At 37.5% G+C, this 22,741-nt stretch overlaps 1 protein-coding gene across 1 annotated transcript; it reads left to right on the top strand.

The window, feature by feature from the left end:
* Window positions 1–13,837: 13,837 nt before the first annotated feature.
* Window positions 13,838–14,917, top strand: LOC148817970 (adenosine receptor A3-like). Its single transcript, XM_088937746.1, has one exon. The coding sequence runs from the start codon at window positions 13,838–13,840 to the stop codon at window positions 14,915–14,917; it is 1,080 nt and encodes a 359-aa protein (XP_088793872.1).
* The last annotated feature ends 7,824 nt before the right edge of the window (window positions 14,918–22,741 follow it).

Here is a 22,741-nt window from a genome sequence, read left to right as displayed (position 1 = left end):
TGATAACTGGAGGAATGCCTTCTCTCGTCTGTCTGCTTAGCAGGTGAAAGGTGAAAATTAACAGAAAAGAGAGTTTAAACAATAAACTTGCTCTCTAAATTATCCTCGCGAACTCGATTATTTAACCCGATTAATTTCGGCGGCGCTTATCAGAAGTGAGTGTTTTATTCATTATTTTAAAAGACTCTTACACCCGCATCATTCTGTGTTCTGGTTACTTATTTGCGGCCTTTAGCTCTTAATAGTGAGACGCAGATACCGCAATCGTCGCATAGTTCAGAGTACATTTCCCTCCAACATTTAGAGCTTATTTTAGGGCAACACTGTATGGTTCTCTAAACTTTGTCTATTTTGTTTTTAGCATGCAACTTTTAGGTGATTTGACCAATAAATACAGCTCTGTACTTCTTTCTTGTTGCTCTCAAACCGACGCGGCTAAATTGAAATGTTAAGATGTTTGTCTCCGACATGAAAATTATTTTGCGGGATTTTGTACAATGTAGGTTTATCGGCCTTTTGTCCAACCCTTGTGTGAGGTGAAAGACAAAAAGACTCTTTGCCTCTTCATCCCTATGCTACATTTATATAAACGTTGCTGCGATTCAAGCCCAAATTGCTCGATCTTCAAAGAGCATCACCTTCCTGTTAGATGGGACAAATGGCTTCCTCTAACTCGTAACTTTTCATGTGCTTTTTTAAAATCCGGTTCGCTTCCTCTAGGGGGCGGAATAAACTGTTTTTTTGTTAGTTATGTTTTTAGTATACAGTAAAATTTTGGATTTATTCACTGGTCCAAAGCTCTTCTGTCTTCTGCAGTAAATCTCGAAGACACTTCTCCAGGGTGTTTTATGTATGAATGTAAAGATACTACATTATACACTATACATTTTAGAGGCTTTTTAATTAGACTAACATCAAAATTAAACATCAATTGATTCAGCAAATACAGGAACAAATATCAACTACTATAAGAGAGACCTGTACATTGTTCAAATTAATGATGACACCGGGTTTCCTATGACATACTGCTTTTATTGTAGTTCATGTGATATTGTTTTTGTATTACTTCCTCCTTCTGCCCTCGAATTTTGTTCTACCACACGTGTACTCTGGTCTGCATTAACGCGGAAAAAAAACCCTCTTGAGGTGAAACAAAGAAGCAAAGATTAGCGAAGAAATCAGTTTGCAGAATGCTTTTTTTCCAGAGTATAGTTATGGTCTGTCACAGTTTGCTTGCAAGTGTATGAAGAAGTGCACCAAAGACCGTACTTTTCAGATGCTATAGTAGGAATCCTCTTGACAAAAATACTGTGGCAGGCTGTGTGCAGTGGAGCGTGAATAAGCCAAGGCCTGCATGAAGTGTCATCATAATATTCCTTTAAACATGGAATATTTATACATGGAATATATATGGAATATTTCTATATGTTTAAACATGAGAGCTCCAGTATAGGAGGGCGTAATGACCGTAGCCGAAACTTTAACGCTGTAACGTATTATAAGACCTCTGCTGAGACAAATGGTATGTACTGTATTAATAGAAAATACGGTACAGTATGTACACTATTAGTTATGTCGTTCGGAACAAGCTTGATTTATGTTATAATGTAATATGTAACCTCTATGAAGCTGCGGGCTACATAGGACATAGGACACTTTCAAATTAAGCATTACACTAAGTAAATTTAACCTAAATTAAACTGCATTATTAACCGTTATAATTGTTAGTAAACACTAGTGGAGGCTGTGAGTAAAATGTTGATGCCGATAACATACATATATAATTTAACTCCTATCGGGGTCTAAGATACATATATAAGACTTTTGCACAACAGGGTGTAGATATTTAAGGCTTCTTCATTTCATGTAAATCCTTTCACATTTTATTTATAACTGCTTTAACTCATTCCTCCTCTGTATTCAAAAAACAATACAATGAACAAACTGGGAACACAAATTCAGCACTGATGATTAATAATTCTTCTTAATAGATTACAGATTAATATGTGAACTTGATGCAAAACGTACTAATTTCATTGCAGGTATGCCCAATTGTGTTTTTAGGCTGAGTGTCCAAAATGGTCTCCTCTTTCTTGCAAAGAAGATGTAATTAAAATCAATTATTAATGCAAGTCCTTTATCTTAATGTAGGATAATCACCTTAATATAGGAACATCATTTTTATTTGATGTTCATTATACATACAGCAAAACTAAATTTATTTTAAAAATGTTCGAGACACATTGTCTAACAAGTCATTCTCAATAAAATATTCCATTCACTACTCAAACTTCCTCTTGATGCATCATTATAAGTTGTATCTTGTTTTAATTGGTCCATATTAATAACATTTTCTTAATCTTTATTATTCTTCTTTACTACTTTATCATTGCGGAACAATACTACAGAATCATTGTTTTTTTTAAATAATGATTGTTTATATTGGGAAAAACACAATCAAACACATAAAATATCATGTGTGTATAAAAAATATTCTTATACGATATATACTCTTTCAGTCACCAGTTTGCAACCAAGTGATTTTTTGTTGTGAGGTTGATTTGATAAGATTTTTGAATCAATAGGGTATTCGCAATCAGATAAGCTAGCCTAAGTGCCTCCTCTTGTTTATTTCCTGTCTACCTTCTCATATCCTTTTTCACAGAAATATTGCAAAATCCATCTCAGTAAAAGTCATTTTTGAACACCGTGCGAAAAGGCAGAAGGTCAAACAAAGAACAGAGAAAATTGTGTTTTAAGAGCTAAGAGTCAACATGTCAACTTCAAGACACTTTTAAGTCATGTTCGTAAAACTGAACGCCATGCTTAATCATGCACAACAACATCTGGAATTCTAGAAGTGAAATCTGTCACTCAGAAAGAGCAAAAAGCTTGTAATTTACATACAGGAGCTATTTAATGTTCAAGTGAATGTGAAAATCTTTCTGACTAATTTTCCATTATCAAGTGACATTTCAACCCCTCATATTTCCCCAGTCCACTACCACCATTAAAAATAGTATCAGCAGCCAGCTGGATAAGCTCACTCGTCCATATTTTACTAGGGGGAAATATAAGCACCAATGAAAAGAAGAAGAAATCTTATTCCTCTGCCTTTTCTTTCATTTGCTCCTCCTATTATAATTACTCTTTCATCTGGGGATCACTGCCATCCACTAACATTTTTAGAGAGACAAAAACGTTGCTTAAAATTGCAATTTATGTTTATAGTGGACTGATAATCTAGATAATGCCGTACATCCAGCAAGGTGGTTTCTTCTTAATTGTTTTAATGAATTTATTACAGGTATGTGTCTCTCGCCCACTCAGCACAGTCCAGTTTAATTTTGTGCTGTAACTTGAGCAGTCAAGGATGTCAGTATTCCTGCTGGAATGTTGAAGCATCAGCCCTGAACCTACTACTAGACAGAATAGTCAGAGAGGACCAGACTACTGTGAATAAAAAGCATCAAATTGTTAAAAGAGTAAAGAAACAAAAGAAAAACATGAACTTGAATTCCATGTATTGTTGTCTGTACAGTGCTCTATAAATGATTCCCACATGATGATTTTCTTGTGCATGCCAGGAATGTAACAGCTTTTCTTGTTGATTTACATGTAAAGAGGGAAAGCTGTGAAATTCCGTGGTGTCCTGTCTTGAATTCCTCTCTAAAAAGGACTGCATACTTACAGAGGAATTTGAGAGGCTATACTGCAGTTCACACCTTTCTGACTGGGCTTCCTAAAGTATGGCCATTCATGCCACCCCAGGTGCACACAAACAGAATGAAGTAAATGAAATGACCGCTGCGTTTTAAAATAACGTCTCATCCTTGTTTTTTTATGACTGTTACAACATCATTGACTGAGAAAGGAAAAGGAGTGAATCCAGCAAAAGTGTCTTTTATTCACTACTAATGAATAGTAAAACTAAAGGGCAAGCAATTCAGTCAGTTTAGATCTCAGTACTACACCCTTAAAATGCTATGCCCATATAAAAACGTAAGAATGTATAATGTATAAACATTGTTACAAGTTACAATAATTTAATTAAGATGTACATCCCAGTAATTAAAAAGACAATTGCTAAACATGTACAGTGCCTTGCGAAAGTATTCGGCCCCCTTGAACTTTTCAACCTTTTGCCACATTTCAGGCTTCAAACATAAAGATATAAATTTTTTATTTTATGTGAAGAATCACCAACAAGTGGGACACAATTGTGAAGTGGAACGAAATCTATTGGATTTTTGAAACTTTTTTAACTAATAAAAAAATGAAAAGTGGGGCGTGCAAAATTATTCGGCCCCCTTGCGTTAATACTTTGTAGAGCCACCTTTTGCTGCGATTACAGCTGCAAGTCGCTTGGGGTATGTCTCTATCAGTTTTGCACATCGAGAGACTGAAATTCTTGCCCATTCTTCCTTGCAAAACAGCTCGAGCTCAGTGAGGTTGGATGGAGAGCGTTTGTGAACAGCAGTTTTCAGCTCTTTCCACAGATTCTCGATTGGATTCAGGTCTGGACTTTGACTTGGCCATTCAAACACCTGGATACGTTTATTTGTGAACCATTCCTTTGTAGATTTTGCTGTATGTTTGGGATCATTGTCTTGTTGGAAGATAAATCTCCGTCCCAGTTTCAGGTCTTTTGCAGACTCCAACAGGTTTTCATCCAGAATGGTCCTGTATTTGGCTGCATCCATCTTCCCCTCAATTTTAACCATCTTCCCTGTCCCTGCTGAAGAAAAGCAGGCCCAAACCATGATGCTGCCACCACCATGTTTGACAGTGGGGATGGTGTGTTGAGGGTGATGAGCTGTGTTGCTTTTATGCCAAACATATCGTTTTGCATTGTGGCCAAAAAGTTCGATTTTGGTTTCATCTGACCAGAGCACCTTCTTCCACATGTTTGGGGTGTCTCCCAGGTGGCTTGTGGCAAACTTTAGACGAGACTTTTTATGGATATCTTTGAGAAATGGCTTTCTTCTTGCCACTCTTCCATAAAGGCCAGATTTGTGCAGTGTAAGACTGATTGTTGTCCTATGGACAGACTCTCCCACCTCAGCTGTAGTTCTCTGCAGTTCATCCAGAGTGATCATGGGCCTCTTGGCTGCATCTCTGATCAGTCTTCTCCTTGTCTGAGCTGAAAGTTTAGAGGGACGGCCAGGTCTTGGTAGATTTGCAGTGGTCTGATACTCCTTCCATTTCAAGATGATCGCTTGCACAGTGCTCCTTGGGATGTTTGAAGCTTGGGAAATCTTTTTGTATCCAAATCCGGCTTTAAACTTCTCCACAACAGTATTACGGACCTGCCTGGTGTGTTCCTTGGTCTTCATGATGCTCTCTGCGCTTTCAACAGAACCTTGAGACTATCACAGAGCAGGTGCATTTATACAGAGACTTGATTACACACAGGTGGATTCTATTTATCACCATCAGTCATTTAGGACAACATTGGATCATTCAGAGATCCTCGCTGAACTTCTGGAGTGAGTTTGCTGCACTGAAAGTAAAGGGGCCGAATAATTTTGCACGCCCCACTTTTCATTTTTTTATTAGTTAAAAAAGTTTCAAAAATCCAATAGATTTCGTTCCACTTCACAATTGTGTCCCACTTGTTGGTGATTCTTCACATAAAATAAAAAATTTATATCTTTATGTTTGAAGCCTGAAATGTGGCAAAAGGTTGAAAAGTTCAAGGGGGCCGAATACTTTCGCAAGGCACTGTATTTCTTAATGTAACCTAACTGTATTATGATTATACCTGATGGTATTATAATTAAATGGAACTCAGCCACATATGTAATCAACTTATCAAATCAATATATAATATATAAATAATGTATATAAATAACAGTGTTAATGGTTTAAAGGTACAGCCCACCGATAAAGACAACAGATCTAGACAAGTTCTGCTTGACCAAAAAGATTACACAAATGCATAATTCGACGAAATATTTCCCAGTTCCCAATATGAAATTAATGCCAAAACACACACTTAATTTTTCTTTTAAAACATCAGTCACAGTGTCTTTAGATGAAAATCATCAATTTAATTTATGTCAATTTGATGATAGAGAGATATTGTACAAACAGCACAAGATATAGAGCAGAATTTGGGTGGAAGGTGTCTAGGAAATGTCTAGCTAGTAGATGCTGGATAATTTGTATGTATCTTTGTGATCTGTTACAGATATCATTGGCAGCTATTTTTGCCAACACGACATTGGCATGGGCATGAAATAAGATAAGCTGTATTAATAGATTATATTAACACAGAAGGAAGAGAGGGTTGAATTTCCTCGACAGCTCATTATTTTTCTCTATTGATAAAACATTTGTGATTAAACCTTACTTTCTAGTGTCAAAAACAGCAGTACCAGTAAACCTGAGAATCAGAACATGGTATAGTGTGTTTCAGTTTCCCAGACCTTCGTGCCACAGAGTGACATTTCTCTGGAAGGTTTGTCAGCAAGAACACAGGTAGATGACACAGTGAATGAACTAGTTAGAAAGGTTAATGCTGCCAAGACATGTTTGTCATTTGCTGTTGACAGTCTGAAAAATGGACTACTGCAGCAACAAACATTTTCACTTCTTTCTTCTTTGCTGAGTAGGAAAGTCATTAAATTTTGACATGTTTTGTTATCTATATTAGTCTCCAGCTCCCCATTCTTCTTCTTTTGCTGTGTCTGTGCTTCTCTTTTGTTAAGTCAGCTGTAAACAACTGTGGCAGTGGAAAATTATAGTTACTTCAGAGTCAAGGAGAAAACAAGCACATATGTAACAATGTGAAACAAAATCACAGATGTAATACTGTTTAGTTTAAGCCATTATCTTCTGTCCCCCTTTCTCCATAGATTCTGGTCTTCTTGATTCTTTTTGTTCCACTCAAGAATCATTCTAAAGTGCTCGGCAGGTTATTGAAGTGACGAGATAATCTTCCCGATTATTATCTTCACTGCATCTGTGCATTGTCTGTGCATTGTACCACTGAAGTCTCCAGGGGCGTTATTATGCTGCTGATTTAGAATATATTCTCTGAGTTGACTAGGTCAGTGCCTTTTGGGATTTTGATACCTACTGTAAATCAAGTGCCAGTATAATCTTCTGTGTTCCCTTAATCTGTCTAATTGTGATTTTCTCTTCATATCAGAAATTCATCTGATTTCTCCTCTTTGCACTCACTCTGGAGATTCCCCTTAACACACACATACAGTACAGTAATTCACAGTACTACAAATACTTTACACTAACAACCTCTGGTAATCAATAATAATAACAATCTCTGTGGTACTCCTCTATTATTTCATAATACGAACAATCAGAGCAGTGCAGTGGCAGGGTGATTAGTGCTGTTCTTGGACATTGGGCTCAATTTAAGATTGAAACACCTTCCCTGTGACGTTGTTCTTGGTGCACTAGTTTCCTTGCTCCTTCCAGAGACATGCTGCTAAGGTTAATTGATGTCTCTACATTGTCCCTGTGTGACAGTGTTTGCCCTGTGATGGACTGGTGACCCATCCAGGCTGTAGGCATCTTGCTTCTGGGATAGACTCCAGGTTGCCTCAGACTTACCAGGAATAAGCATTTTTTATAATGGATGGATGATTAGATGATGATAATAATATAGCACTGGTCTTTTTTTGGCCCTTCACCATTCTCCCTCCCTGAAGAAAGACAACTCTATGCTGTTGCTAGAAGTGTCTGTGATCAGGTTTGCTGCCTTTGTCTTTGATTGTGTTGGGATCTTCTACCTTAGTGTCACAGACAACATGGTGAATCATTGCCCACTGTTAAATCTTTCTTCATTTCCTAAACCCGTCATCTCTCCCTTTGTCCATTTCTGCTTCTATCTTTCTGCACTTTATTGGGCGGAGCGGTGGCTCTGTGGTTAAGGATCTGCGCCTGTGGCTGGAAGGTTGCCAGTTTGTATCCTGCGGCCTGGCAGAGGAATCCTACTCCATTGGGCCCCTGAGCAAGGCCCTTAACCCCAGCTACTCCAGGGGCGCCATATAAATGGTTGACCCTGCGCTCTGACCCCAAGCTTCTCTCTCTGTGCCTGTGTGTCTCACGGAGAGCAAGCTGGGGTATGCGAAAAGACAAATTCCCAATGCAAGAAATTGTGTATGGCTAATAAAGTGATCTTATCTTATCAGAGTTCCACTGTGCCTTTAAATTAGAAAGCAATTATTCTTCTTCTTGTTCTCTTTGTAGAAAGACACAAAATCAAGCAAAAAACAGATATAGAAATCTATCACAGCACCCCAAGCTTGGTCATGTTTTCACATGAAAAGGTTTTCAATATATCTGTCTTTTTGTTTTGATCTTCACTTATTTTTTGACAGCTGCCTAAAGTAATATCTCCAAATCTTAACACACAATCAGTACAAACACCCCTTCTTGTATTGACACTATAAATCCCATAAAAGTCAATGTAGTCTGGTGATTTTGTTAATTTTAGCCAATTAAAGATCAATGATAAAGATCAAATAAAGATCTTGGTGTTTACGATTCTCTTCATATCATCCTGTACACTTCAAAATTCAAAAGCCAGCATTTCAACAACTGCAGACAATCACACTGAGATAAAAGAAAGGAGAAAGGCAATAGGATTTATAATGAATGGGAGAGAGGCATCAATCAGTTACTTTTGTTGAATGTTCCCATGGGGTCTGCTACAGAATACAGTATGATCATTTTTAAGCAGGCAAAGAGAAGAAGTGTACACTTTTTTACAGCTTATTTGCCTCAGACTGGGAATTCATTCTTCTCCATCCAGGGAAATTCCAGCAATCCCTTTTCCTTAAGGATCCAGACTTAGAGATCCCTACTTCTACTCATGAGGAGTTCCCCAACAGCATAGCTACTCAAATGACATTTGTGTTTGCACACCTTGTTGTCTCCCTTCTATTTTATATGACTATATATAGTTATTATGAAGCTGGATAAATTGGAATTGTAGCCGCTACCTCTTTTTCTGCAAAACATCATAGTATTATTTTCGTTTTGGCAGAATATTCACTGTTAATGTTAGTGTTTCATCCGACAGTATTCTAAACTAATTCTCTATGAAATTACTATACTTAAACTTCCGCTTAAAAAAGGATCAGATATCAGTGCTTTTTGCTCATTGTGCTAGTTGTATCTGTCAAAAACCTAAACATTTTAAAGTATTTTTCAGTAACTTGAGATTTTTAAACAGCAGGCTTATAAAATGGAGTAGGCTGTATACTGTACAAGTGTCAAATAGATCATATTAAAGATGATCTGAACAATGCTGAGGGGATACAGATCCAGAGAAAGGGTGTAAAAAGAAAATGAGCTGAGAGGAATTGCTTTTGTTCAGAATTGCTATTATTTTTCACTTTCCACCTTATAAAATCCCACTGAATCCCACTGATGAAAACATCTTGACAGTCACATCTTATCTTAAATTCAGCTTTCTTTGTCCTAGGTTTTCGATTTGCCTACAAAACATATTCAATTCCTTTTTTGAGCTTAAAACAAATGTGTAGATTAATAACAGATGTCTGTTTCCTACAGAAATTCCTCAATATTTCTACTGCTCTTACCTCAATCATGTGTAAGTATATCTTCCCAATGTTTTGAGGGAAGATATTTTCATTGCTACCAACATGTAATTCACAGATTGAGTGACTCCACTAGAGTCCAGATGTGTCAAACATCACACTTTCAAAATATATCAGGAAAGAGATCTGTCAGGATGTGATTAAATTAGCCACAGTAAAGTAAATGATGGGTTTCATGAAAATTGCAGATGTCAAAATAGCAAATTAAACTAAACACTTGCATTATATTTATGTTTCTGGAGGAAATTATATTTATATATGCATTATTACAATCAAATGTACACTTTTATAATCACATTCACTTGTTAATGATTAATAATTGCATCCATATTATAAATTTACTTGGAAAAAGCTATGACCTCCAGCTCTTCCAACTTTCTGCAAAACAGTCTGGACATTTTTAAAGAAAAGTTAAGAAATATAGAACATGCTGTATTTTAACTGAGGAACTATCAGTTAAAACGTATTTTACAGCTTTCATAATACGCCACAGACCGGAGTAATTTGTTCTCTGTTGGGATGCCTTTTAAAAGTAAACACATGGGTAACCTACTGTATCTCATTTGAACTTTTCAAAAGAAACTGGATAGAGATTCTGTCAGAGTTGAGCATTTTACTCCTCACTCAAATGAAAGGATCAGACAAGTCCTCCTGAGACTGATCCTGTTTCAAATCTTTTAAATAGGAAGTCTAGTGCATGGCCTGTCATCTCCTTCAATAATATCTTGGAAGCTGATCCGTATGAATATAATTGCTTTCTAGCCCTTTGGAAAAGCATGTGATGTGCTACTGTAGGTGATGTGACTGTTTCTGTACCTCTGAGCCAGAGGATGAAAACTGACGTCTTTATTTCTTCTATAACTAAGGACAGTGAAATTGCAAGACAGACAGATTCATTTTCTTAAATGCATATAAAAAGAAAGCAAAGAAAGGAGGAAGAAGAGATGGGATGGGGGATGAATAATGGTCAGAAAATGTTATTTTTCAGGGCAAAGGTTTGCACTGGGGGAACAAAGGGATTCTAGCTAAAACCAGAGAAAGAAGGAAGGACTCTAGCTGAAGACCTTATGTGTAGAGAGATAGCCTATGAAATACCATAGAGGAGAAATTTAGGACAAATGGCTTTTTCCATAGTTTCAGTATATGTACTGTATAAAGATATAAAACACATATGAAATGTCAGATGTGTACATGGTATGAGGCAGCATGGTGGCACATTGGTTAACTTTGCTGCCTTGTAGCACTGGGGCCCTGGGATTCATTCTGGACCTGGTATGCTATGTGTGTGGAGTCTGCATGTTCTCTCTATATGCATGTGGGTTTTCTCCCACAATCCAAAGATTAATTGACTTACTGGAAAATTGGCTCTGATGTGAATGTGTGCATCTCTGTGTGTTTGCCCGGTGATGGACTGGCATCCCATTCAGGGCACCTAATGATTGACTGTAAAGTAAAAATTGAGATGGGCTGACATTAAACACTACTGAAAAGTAGAAAGAGTATCTATCTTTCAGCGTGGAATTGATCACTAATAATTCTCTGAGGAAATTATTAAATCAAACCTACTGTTTAACACAAGAACAAATTCAGGATTGAAGGTGATTACTGATATGAAATAAAAGATCCCTGTTTTCCTGAAAAAACAGCATCTTCTTTAAATGCTTATATTATGTAAGCTTTCATTTAAACATCTTTAAATATTGCATAATGGTTCACTCCACAAAGGGAAAGCACATCTTGTTAAACCCGCTTTTGGTCTTTTAATGCTCTTTGTTATTTAGTTATTTAGAGGTGAAATGATTTAACAAATAAAATCAGATGGAGCACTAGGAAAAAAGATGAAATGCTAGAAATAACGCAATTCTCCATCTCTTAAAAAGACCTTTTTAATCTGAATAACCACAGGCTAATAAAGGTCAGCAGATAAATGATGCCCTTCACAACTGAGAGGAAAAAATAATGTGTTTCAGGTGTAAAAAAGGCAACCTGCATGCAATATGGTCACTAGTGAATAGTTTATTAAAGCAAACAGAAATTCTTATATCATAGGCCTTTGTGGAGACAGTAAAATAACCATCTTTGTAGTTACTCGAAACTGCAAATTTAATTTAAAGAGCGTGATTTTCTAAGATTTCAAGAGCTTTATGATGCGGGACATGAACATTGACAGGAGTCAAGAATGAACTGCGGTGCAAATGTCAAAAGCTCAGATCAGACACTTAATAAATTCTGTGTTCCAGAATGTGTAGGTAGTAAAGTACATGTTGAGTCTGTGATGATGGAATAACCATTCCTATTTCACTCCTGCTGTTGTGGCTCATTGGCTTTGATGTGGGTTATAATTTAAAATGCATTTTCTTTCTTCAAAGTTAACACCCACAGATGCAAATAGGCGTGATATTTTAAGGGTTCAAGCCTATGTTACATGATCAAAGACACTTTATAATACAGATGTTAAAATTACGTTAAATATAGCAATTAAGAAAACTGCGTAAAAACCGAAATGTACAACAGCCCACCTTTACACCTAAACATAGAAACTCAGGCCATTCAACTGGTGTGTTCCTTGAGTTAAGTAACGAAAACAAAATAACAGAGAATTAGCGAACGACGACGAGAACTGTCGCTCACAACGGACAGAAGACAGAAGAGGAAATGGGTGTTAGGTTTCTACAATTTACACAAAAAAAGGATTAGTAATAGATCAGTAAAATTATATTTTAAAGTTGACTGTACAGTTATCGTCTTGACGTCTAAAGGTCTTCAAGAAAAAAAACGGTACAGCTAAGAATATTAGCACGGCTAGATGGCGTCAACCAGCATGATTGCTCACTTTACCCCGAAGGAGAAACATACAGCTATGACAAGCGGCGAGAGTGCACAGTTCTCTGAACTACAGCGCAGAACGGCTGAAGAACTGGAAAAGCAGGGGTTGTGTAGCTCCTATTGGTGCTGGTGACGTAGCTTCAACTACCAGCATACTGTAGAGAAACCCGTAGCCTGGAGTCAAAGACACTTGGCGACAAGTAAAGATGCTGCCTGCAAACGGGACTTTTATTCCGCGAGTACGTTTATTACTTCCATACTGTGTGGTAGGTTAGCACGTCATTTAATTTGATTTTATATTTGATTGATTCTATAACGGTTCGTTCTAACTCCTTTTATTGGTGCAACTTCTATGCTTTAGAATTACAATTTAATCATGACAGATTGGATTCGATTAGGTGTTTTCGTTAACAGGTGTAATTTATGCGTTTTACCGCTACAACTTAACGGTGACAGACAGGTAAATGAAAAGTAATGAATCAATTCCACTCCAAGCCAAAAGAAAACGTGCTGCATTCAGTAGCGCGAAAATTGTGACCTTTCTTGAAAAGTTGTTTTTCTAATTAAAACACACTTACATTCGTTTTGCCAGGAAAGCTTTATTGGTTGGAGAAAATGTATATTGTAAATGTATTGTATATCACAAATAGCATGCTAGTCTGGTACAAGTCACATTTTCTCCTAAATCAACCTCAAGACATCATGCAATGATCGTAGAACATATATAAAACGATGGTTTAGATGATAGATTTACGTATTATGATGCATAAAAGGAAAACATACAGACTTACATTTGCTTGTATTAATTTAATTACAAACGATGAACTAAAATATGTCTTATAACCAAAGCCTAACATCTAAGCATAAGTATTTATTGATTACAAACAAGTAACATCAGTCTAGCTAAATCATATCGGTTATCATTTAACAAGGCACTATCAATTGGCTCTTCTTTTGAACACCATTCAAACACATAGTGAATATTCAATCCTTTCAATCCACCATAGTGAATATATTTACATGTAGTTACAAAACTAGCGAATGCACAAAGAGTAAGACAGACGTGGTCACATCTGTCAAAGTCCTTAAGTCGCTAGTAATTCAATTACATGTTTAAACGAGGTTGCTACAGCATAATGGTGGAATCTATAGGTTTGATCCTTTTTGTAAAAGAAGAACACATTAAGCCGTTCTTTTGCTCCCCTTTTGAAGTTAGAGTGAAATACTGGCAGATAGTGAATGCAGTTGCCTTTTTTTGCCTGTTTAAGAGTTGATGCGTGTTGCTTAGCTGTCAAAATGAAATTGTCCTTCTCTGTTCACTTTCCTGCAGGCGCGCACCTGCTGAAAACAAGAACGGGTATTCTTCAAAAAGGACAAAACCATTGTATTATCAGCTAAAAGTTGATTACTCGTCCACAATGTATAACATCACAAATAAAACAGTCTGCAGTTTCCGATCCTCCCCTGAACACGCTCGGGTGTTAAACGTCTGCGTCATGGTGGTGCTGGTTATTGGTATAACGCTGGGCAATGTGGTGAGTCTGGCGATATTTTTGGGATCAAAGCGACTGAGGACCCCGCAGGGCTATCTGAAAGCCTCCCTGGCCCTGGCGGACTTAGCTGTTGGAGTACTGGTGGTTCCGTACTCCGTTCACACAGAGATACAAATATTATCTCATGGGCTAGAACGCATCGAGGCGCTATCGGAAGAGCAAAGGCGCTTCCATCCCTGCTACCTGATGGGGCCCATTTTCGCGGGGTGCACGTTCGTTTCCATCACAACCATCTTCCTGATGTCTGTGGAAAGGAGCATCAGCGTGCTGAAACCGCTGCACAAGAACGTGGTCGTCACCAAGAGGAGGACGCTGTCCCTCATCCTGTTTTCGTGGGCGCTGTGCTTTTTTCTCGCCGTCGCTCCTTTGCTCTTCAGCCGGGACATCACCCTGCAGTTCAACCCCTGCAGCAGAATGTGCAACTACGCCTTCTCATCGCTAGGGCGGCGGCACCCGGGGTGGAACGTGATGCTCCTGTTCCCTGCCTTCGATTTCTCGCTTCTGGGTGGGACCTTCGTGATCAATCTGATAACATTCGGCGCTATACGTCAGGTTTGCAAAATGAGACAGAAGCTGGCCGAAAATGGGGTCCGGCGCATCTCCAGCAGACCTTCTTTTTCTGACATACGTGCAGCCAAAACCATCGCCATTCTTACTTTGTCCTTTTCGGCTTCTTTTGGTCCTGTCGCAGTGTTTGTGGTCGGCAGCGTCCTAGGCTACCAGTGGTGCGATTTCTCTTTCTACGCCTTCTGGATTTTGACCTCCAACAGCTGCTGGAACGTGATTATCTACAGCGTCCGCGACCAGAAATTCCGTCGCAAGACCAAGGAGCTGTTCTTTGGGAAGGTGCTGAAAGGCAGACACCGCCCCAAGGCGACAGATGAGCGTCACCCTGGACACTGCATGGCCGTGATTAAGGAAATGCTGCGGCCGGAGTATGTGTGATCGGCTGTGTATATGCTGGAAATCATTGTATAGATTCTTCAATACCATTACACCAGGAAAGACATTAACAGATAAAAAGTAGCAAACAATGCGTTAAAATATGTACTGTACTGTGCCTCTTAAACGTAAGAAAGAGTTGGCGTCTATATGTTAAGTGTAAGCTTAGGTCCCGTTATTGTCGTTTTATTCAGTTAAGCAGTTTAAATATTTTTGAGCTATATAGAATTCTCTATTTTAGTCTGTAGGTAGGTTTACGTCAATTTAACTTTCTGTGTTTTCGGATTAGTTACGGGGAGAACGTGACTAGGAAAGAGGGGAGAGATCAGGAACCGAGAGAGGGAGAATGTAGCAGGTGTAAATGTAGCTGTTCAGCAATAAACTGTAAAAAGAATATCCGTCTCCATCCAGTTCCCATGCTGACAGGCAGAGGGTTTAACCACCATCGCACGAACCCTACAGTTACATAGGTTATACAATATGTTTACTGCCAAATGTAATGGCTTTTTTCATTAAGATGTATAGAAACGTTTCAATATGTGAGCTGGAAATGAATAAGTAGAGGTTAATTACATGCTGAAGAGTTGAAAGAACGAGGAAACAACATTGTTTCACCTGCAGAGCATCCTTCTTCTTCCCCCTTTGAATACTCTACAGCCAAAACATTGTTCTTTTCTCTTTTTGCCATTCAGGGCTGAATTAACCTTTACTTTCTAAAAAGCTATTGAGTTGTTTTTAATGAGTCACAGTGGTTAGTTGTCTGCATCACTGCAGTGAGGTCCTGGGTGCTAGTGGGTTCAGTTCCAGATCTGGGCTGCTATCTGTGTGGAGTTTGTATGGTCTCACTGTGTTCCTCTGGTTGCTCTGGTTTCCAGCCAAAGACATACTGGAATGGTAACTGGCTTCTGGGAAGCTTGGCCTTAGTGTAAGTGTGGGTGCATGTGTGTGTCTATGTGTGCCCTGTGATGGACTGGTGTCCCATGCAGGGTGTACCCCACCTTGCACCTGTTGCTTGCTGGAATAGGCTCTGGCTCTCCTGTGACCCTGTACTGAATAAAGCAGTTAGGAAATGGTTGGATGGGTTGCTTTTAATCAAGGTTTGTATACCGATTGTTATGACAAATATAATGGCTGAGGTAACCCTGCGTCATCTGGGGTAATGAGATTTATGAGGTTAAAAACAAAAGATGGGCAGAAGAGCAAACGGATTATATACTGTCTTGTAAGATAATAAAATAACAGTGCATGTCAAAAACAATGTGCTTACATTTTCCCTGGATATACAGTGTGTTTCTGGAGAAAAGCTGTGTTTGTGTGTTTGAGAATATACTGACCAATGTCAGAAAATGCAACAGTAAAAACTAAAAAATAATCAGCAGCAGTGATTTATTACAGAAAGGAACACGTTTCCTAGTCCACACATTCCGTGAAAGTGAGTGTAAAATAGAGATAAGGTGAGAACTGAAAGTGAAAGTAGGAAAGGGGAATATTGCACCACAATTTTCACCAGGCTATTGCAAGAACATTACCCCAGGACATTGTGACTTTGTTTCCCTTGGCAATTATTGTAAAAAAGATTGTATTTTCTGATATCAAATCATGGATACAGGTGAGACCTGCACTTTTCTTTAGAATTTCCTATAAATTAAATCCATTTCATACATGAGGGCTGCAGAAAGACCCACAAAGCCTGCAAACCATGGCTCAATGATTTTTCTTTAGTTCTGTTTTATTTTACGAGGTATTTCTGTAGGTTCATAGGCTCTGTAGGTCACAGGAGCTGAAATTTGAGTGGCTACGGGCAATTAATGAATGATTAATTGAATAATTAGCCCTTGACATTACGCCCAGGGCTGTCACTGTTAGTTAATGCCAAACATTAAGTATGCTATTCGCTTTGTATTTGTTCACTCATCAAGGTAATTAAAACTTGATCAAACTACTAAATTAGGTAAAGATTAAAATAGTTTATAAGTCCCAGCTCCAACTTATGTAGTACCTTGGGTAGACGTTATGATGGCACATTCCAGTGTGTTTCAAAGCCCAACGACAGGAATCTTTTTAGCAAACACAAAAACGTCAATATTTACACAGAGAGAAATAACAACTGCCCTTTTTTGGTGTTCTCTGTTCTTCATTGTTTTTGAATATTACATTGAACATTAAACAAAAATTCCACAAAAGCACAAACAAGGCATGCCACTGTCTTCTGGTTTTGTTCGGCTTCACACTGTATGGACAAAAACATCAGCAGGAACAGAATGTACCAAAACACAAGCACTGTTCAAGATTAAAGGACTAACTGACAATGAAAGTCCTTCTTAGCACAGCTGAGATAATTTTAAAACACATTTTAATGAGTTTTCCTTCATGTGAAACTGACTGATACATAAATTAATTGTTAGGACAGAATGCATTCACCTACCAATTCTAAGTTAAGTGATTCTTATTCCATTTGTTTGTTACACAGGAGTGTACAAAACAGCAAACTACTATTTCTACAACCATCTCTGACATTTCAAGAAGATTCTATTTTATCTAAAACTACACTAAGGAACACTATCAACATGCCATTCTTATTGGTGTGTTTATTTCTATGATGATAGTTATTTCTCTCAACCAGACACTGATGTAGTGGTAAAGACTAATTAATGGTTTGATTTCGTTTTCCAACAACAGAAATTAATTAATTCTGTCATGTGAAGGCCTGCAGCCTTTACCCTCTAGATTAAATAATTCAAAGGTTTCAATTTCTAGTGTTTTTGTATTCTTTAACGATTGCTATTTGTTGACATACTGACAATAACACCTTATCACAGTTCCAATAACCTTTAGAAATTACACTGTATCTTTTATATGTACCAGGATGGTTGGATGGTTACATGCCAAATGATAATAGGTTTTTAATTTGCAGTGCCTGCAGGAAATTCACAAGAATTATCACATCTATTACATCGCTAGGTTTTCACAGTGTAATAACCTGTAAATTACATTTCAAATAACCACTTTTCCAGCCTTCACAATATGAGTTATATAACAAAGTGAAAGACATTTTTTTTTCAAATAATCATCCTCAAATCTTTTTTCTGAAACAGAAAAACACTACTCTACAACAGACTGTTAATATTATGTTGATTCTACTGTTATTGTCTTAGAAACATAGAGGGCAAGCTGTGAGCCATTTGTCATACAATAGGCTCTGTTTTGACTATTTGAGTAGGTTCTATTGTGTTATCCAGTCCTGTGGATATCATGAATTTGTAAATATTACACTGCACTTTTATTAAAGTGTAGTGTAGATTCTCAAACACCTAATTCGGAATAATAGCAGGTGCCTGATGCAAACAGGAGTTTCATTCATAACTTTCTGTATCACTGAACATGACATACTGCCAGTTTTAATATGATTTAAGAGAAACCAATACACAGAAAACAAGGCAAACCGCATTTCTGAGAATTAAATCAGAAGGGGGCAAATGTTCATAGTTAGATTCAGGCATGAAGCACCAGACTCTGGTATTTTTGCCTGTCATCCATTTAGATTGCCTCTGCTTTACAATTGGTTTTATTTCAAATTCATTCATTTTCATTTTCAAATGTTACCCTTAGAAGAAATAAAATATTAATGAATTTCTCAATTCGCTGAAGCGAAACTTCTTCATTTTAATCTCTGTTCACACATTTCCCTTGAACTTTCTATTAAACATTCTGGTAAGGTATAGAATACCTTACATTGATACTATGTAAATCTCTAACATAGTACACATTCTTAAGTGAAGACTCTTCTATAGAGGTATAATGGACCTTTTAATACATGTCTCAATGACTCTCTTGGTAGGGGAAAGACAACTAGATATTTAATTGGGAAATGTTTTCATTTAAAAGGCAAATGAATTATCAGTCTGAGCTGTTGGTGTGGTAAAGAGACACCTGAGCATCTGCTAATCAGCTCATCTTTTGCTGAAGTGAGTCATTAGCTTTTATACTTGATCAAGTGAAAGATAATGTACCGAAGACATTCTGATGTATTTAAAATTTGGTTTCCCAGAGACAATCTGATTTTCAAATTCATCCCAACTTGATTTCAAAAAGTGCTTGAGGTGGCCAGTCAAGAGTATTACACACAACAGCCAAGTTCAATACCAGCTGGTAACAAAAATTAATTTACTCCAGTCCTGTATCTATAGGAAGCTTCACGTCTTTTCAAGTTAAGAGTTTGTTGTTAAGAATGGCTTTGATTACTGAATTCTAGTTTTGATTTTAAAGGGACTATAATTTTGATTTTGAAGTGATTTTAAATACATTTAACTATGCCTCTTTTGATTATGTAAATGAGATATAGAAGACATTCTCTTGAAGATTTTTATGCACAAACACGTATACTTATGGTGATACAGAAAGCTGATGACTCACTGATGCACAATTTGATTTAATAACCTAGGAATCTTGCTCATCTATCACTTTTATTTCTTGGTAATTTTTTCAATGCCATAGGGGTCTATTCGAGCAAAGAAAACAAAAGCGCGCAGAGCTATGTTTGTTACAGAAAAATGTTACTGCCGTTATCAAGATCCCCTTACGTTTCAGGAAAGGATTTCAAGATTGCAGATATCACCCTAAAGAAAATGTGTTTTAAAGAAAGAAAATGAATTCTGAAGGATATTAAAGGGAGACACAAGGCTACCTACTATCCAGAGTGCATGACAGCTTATAAAAGATACTCTCATCATCAAGGAAAACATAAACAAGAGGTGCTGTGTTCAATGTTTTGCTTTACGTGCTGTTAAATTAAGCATAGACAGGCTTTCAAGTGTGATACTGGGCAAAAAAATAAATCTATTTTTTTACCAGAAGCTTCTTTAATAGACAAAGCCCATTGTTGTTGGTAAAGCAGCAAATTGGCACTTGTAACAATTTTAAATTGTCTTCACGAAATGAAAACTTCCAAAACCCAAACTTTGTTATTAACCTGGGCTTTGCTATTTATGTCATTGCTTTCATAACTCTAAGAAAAATGACTTTTTTTCCACAACTACATTATTTTTTGCAAAGGAACAAGTAATAGGTTTATTCCATGCTGAAAAAAAGAAGAAAGAGAACACAACGTTTCGGCCGTGGAGCCTTCTTCAGGTGTGTTCATTATTTTTTGTGCAGAGCATTGCTACAAGTAAGTGCAAAATAAACAATATTGTTAGAAACAAAAGTCACTGTTTTGTGGTTAACAGTTTTTTTTCAAGAATTAAGCACAATTAAGGGATGGTCCTTTGCATTGTATTTCTTGCATCCTATCTTCATCATTTTCAAACCAATGTATTTAGACTAATAGTCAACATGATACATTTCAGTGCATTACATAAGAGAAAGTTCATCAAAATGTGCACTGACTTTCTACCTACTCAAACCATTTTGGCACATACTGTACCTGTATAACCCTTTCCCTTTAAAAGCCTCTTTGATAAGAGGGTAGCATTACTTGGTAAAGGAACAAGAGCACCGCACACAATTTCTGTGTACTCTTTCAAATGTCAGTTATGACTGTAAATTTCTTCCAAAACCTTCGTAAATGCTGGAAAGAGCTGCAAATCCAGTTTTTTAAGAATCACATTAAAAATATTTTTCTGCCCTATACAGTGATTGCTTGCAATTAGCCATCCACTTACATTAATTATGTGTCGCTTTAATTATACCTGATTGGGTGCTCATGAACGTGCTCTCTCTTCATCGTGCAATCTAAACAGTGTATTAAAAATACATAAAATCACAGCAAGTAAATTCCAATACAATTTCACAAGTGTATTCCCAATGGAAAAGCCTTACAAATGAACAGCATAGGCAGGAAAAGCTATTAAAATGGACCCATATGTGTTCTGAATCCATTAGTACTTTAATTCTGATGTGATAATTGAGGGGTGTTGCAGCAGAACTGAAGTCTCTGCGTTTTGACTGGGCTTCTATTTCATCAGGGCAAACCCTGGGTTTAACTCAACTCCTAACCATTTTAATTACAGCTTATAGATGTATTTATCCATCTATACAAAGAGTCTACACATCAGCCTGTAGGCCTGCCTAGGCACCAGTATAAATAACTGACAAAGAGACTTTACACTTTTCAGTACTTAGACAAGACCTGTATCATGTAAATGCATTTAGAATGTCTTTGGCTTTAACCCACTTAGCTGAAGGGTTAGTATATAAACAAGGTTCTGTCACCTCGCACCCACCACCCCCGACTAGTAATGTGAACCAATGGGGGTGGAAGAGAATGGTGGGTGCTTGCTGAGCATCGATCTCAGGGGAGGACAGTCTGGCTTGTAATGTTATTGATGTGATAATTAGTAATCATTAGAAGAGAGGAGACCCTTCTTCTGCATAGGTCTTTGTTACTGTCTGCATTTTGCTTGATTAACAGATGATAGTTATGAATGTTTTTAAAGCAGGTTATCAACAAGAGATGTGCCTGTCACTTACATTCAGTGCTTTGCTAATTTTGAATAAAGCAGGGATTGCTAAACACCCTAGAAAGTGTTCAAATATTTACTGTGGTAAGCTCATTAAACGAGTTAGAGAGAAAATGGGTTTGACTATGTATAAGTTAACAGCCACTAAGGAGAGGAAATCTAGTGACAGGCAGTCACATGTATGAGCTGCTTTATCAAGACAGCTCAAGTGTTAAATATCCTATCTAACATTAGACATAATACAGAGTTAATAAAATGTGTATTAGAAGTTTGTATTTTTAGGTGTTATCCTTTATATAAGCCAAAATGCATCTTATAATGTTCCATTATGGGTCATAGAACAAAAAGTGAAAAATTGGTTCAGCTCAGGAAAACTGTATTTGAGGAGCTTTTGCTTCATGGAGTGAATTCAAGTCTGAGGATGAATGAGAAACAGTCAAGCAGAAGTAGACCTAGATCTGCAGTGCTTATGCACTGGATCTGAACCACTGTGCATAGAGGTGATTAAGGTGTCTTTGTTAAACAGCATCAAAGCAACCATTTGTCTTTCATCTCAGCACTTACAAATCACAGGGCTCTTCACAACAAGAAGAGGAAGAATGTGGGAACATATTATTCAGCGACTGGCTACATAAGAACGGCCGATTGATACATACTTTCTTCTTTGATTAAGGATTTTTGAATCTATATCCCGGGAACTCATGGCAGGGTACGTATGTCAATAATTGAGGTTCCAGAAATGTGCTACAAGAAAGATATACCATGTGACAGGATCATCTCTGCAACAAAAATAAAACTGGGTATATTTTAAAGCTGGGACTTTTTGCAAATTAGGATACATGAGCTCACACTGGCTTCCTTGCAATGCCATACTGCACATTTGGGTGTAAAAGCTGGGTTCGGTTCAGTTTGTTAACAGGGTACCAGGGCAACACTGTGCCAAATGGCCCAACAGGGGCCATAAATTAAGACCACAATCACAGGGGCAGAATCATCAAAACTACAGGCTCAGAACCTAGAGAATTTCGATGGACTGGCATCCCATCCAGGGTGTATCCTGCCTTGCATCCACTGCTTGCCAGGATAGGCTCCAGCTCCCCTGCAACCCTGTGTTGGATAAAGGGGTCAGGAAATGGATGCTTTGATTTTAGAGGAGTTGAATTTAGGCAGGACATCAAAGTTAACACCCCTCATCTTGCAAACTTGTAATGAGATTTCTAATGACCAAATAATCACAGATATGCTTCTTGCATGGAACTCTTCTTGCATGGAATTCTTCTTGTATTATACGAAAATAAGCACATTTACAACCATTTGGCTCATTTAGCCCATTTGGTAGTTAGAAGCCAGCTGATTCAAAGATATCCTC

This window comes from Atractosteus spatula, chromosome 19, assembly GCF_055471065.1.
Source record: "Atractosteus spatula isolate fAtrSpa1 chromosome 19, fAtrSpa1.hap1, whole genome shotgun sequence".
Lineage (NCBI taxonomy): Eukaryota > Metazoa > Chordata > Actinopteri > Semionotiformes > Lepisosteidae > Atractosteus > Atractosteus spatula.
This window is presented reverse-complemented; position numbering and strand designations above follow the sequence as displayed.

Coding starts and splice junctions, on each gene's coding strand:
- LOC148817970 (XM_088937746.1), top strand. CDS start 13,838: ATGTATAACATCACAAATAAAACAGTCTGCAGTTTCCGATCCTCCCCT.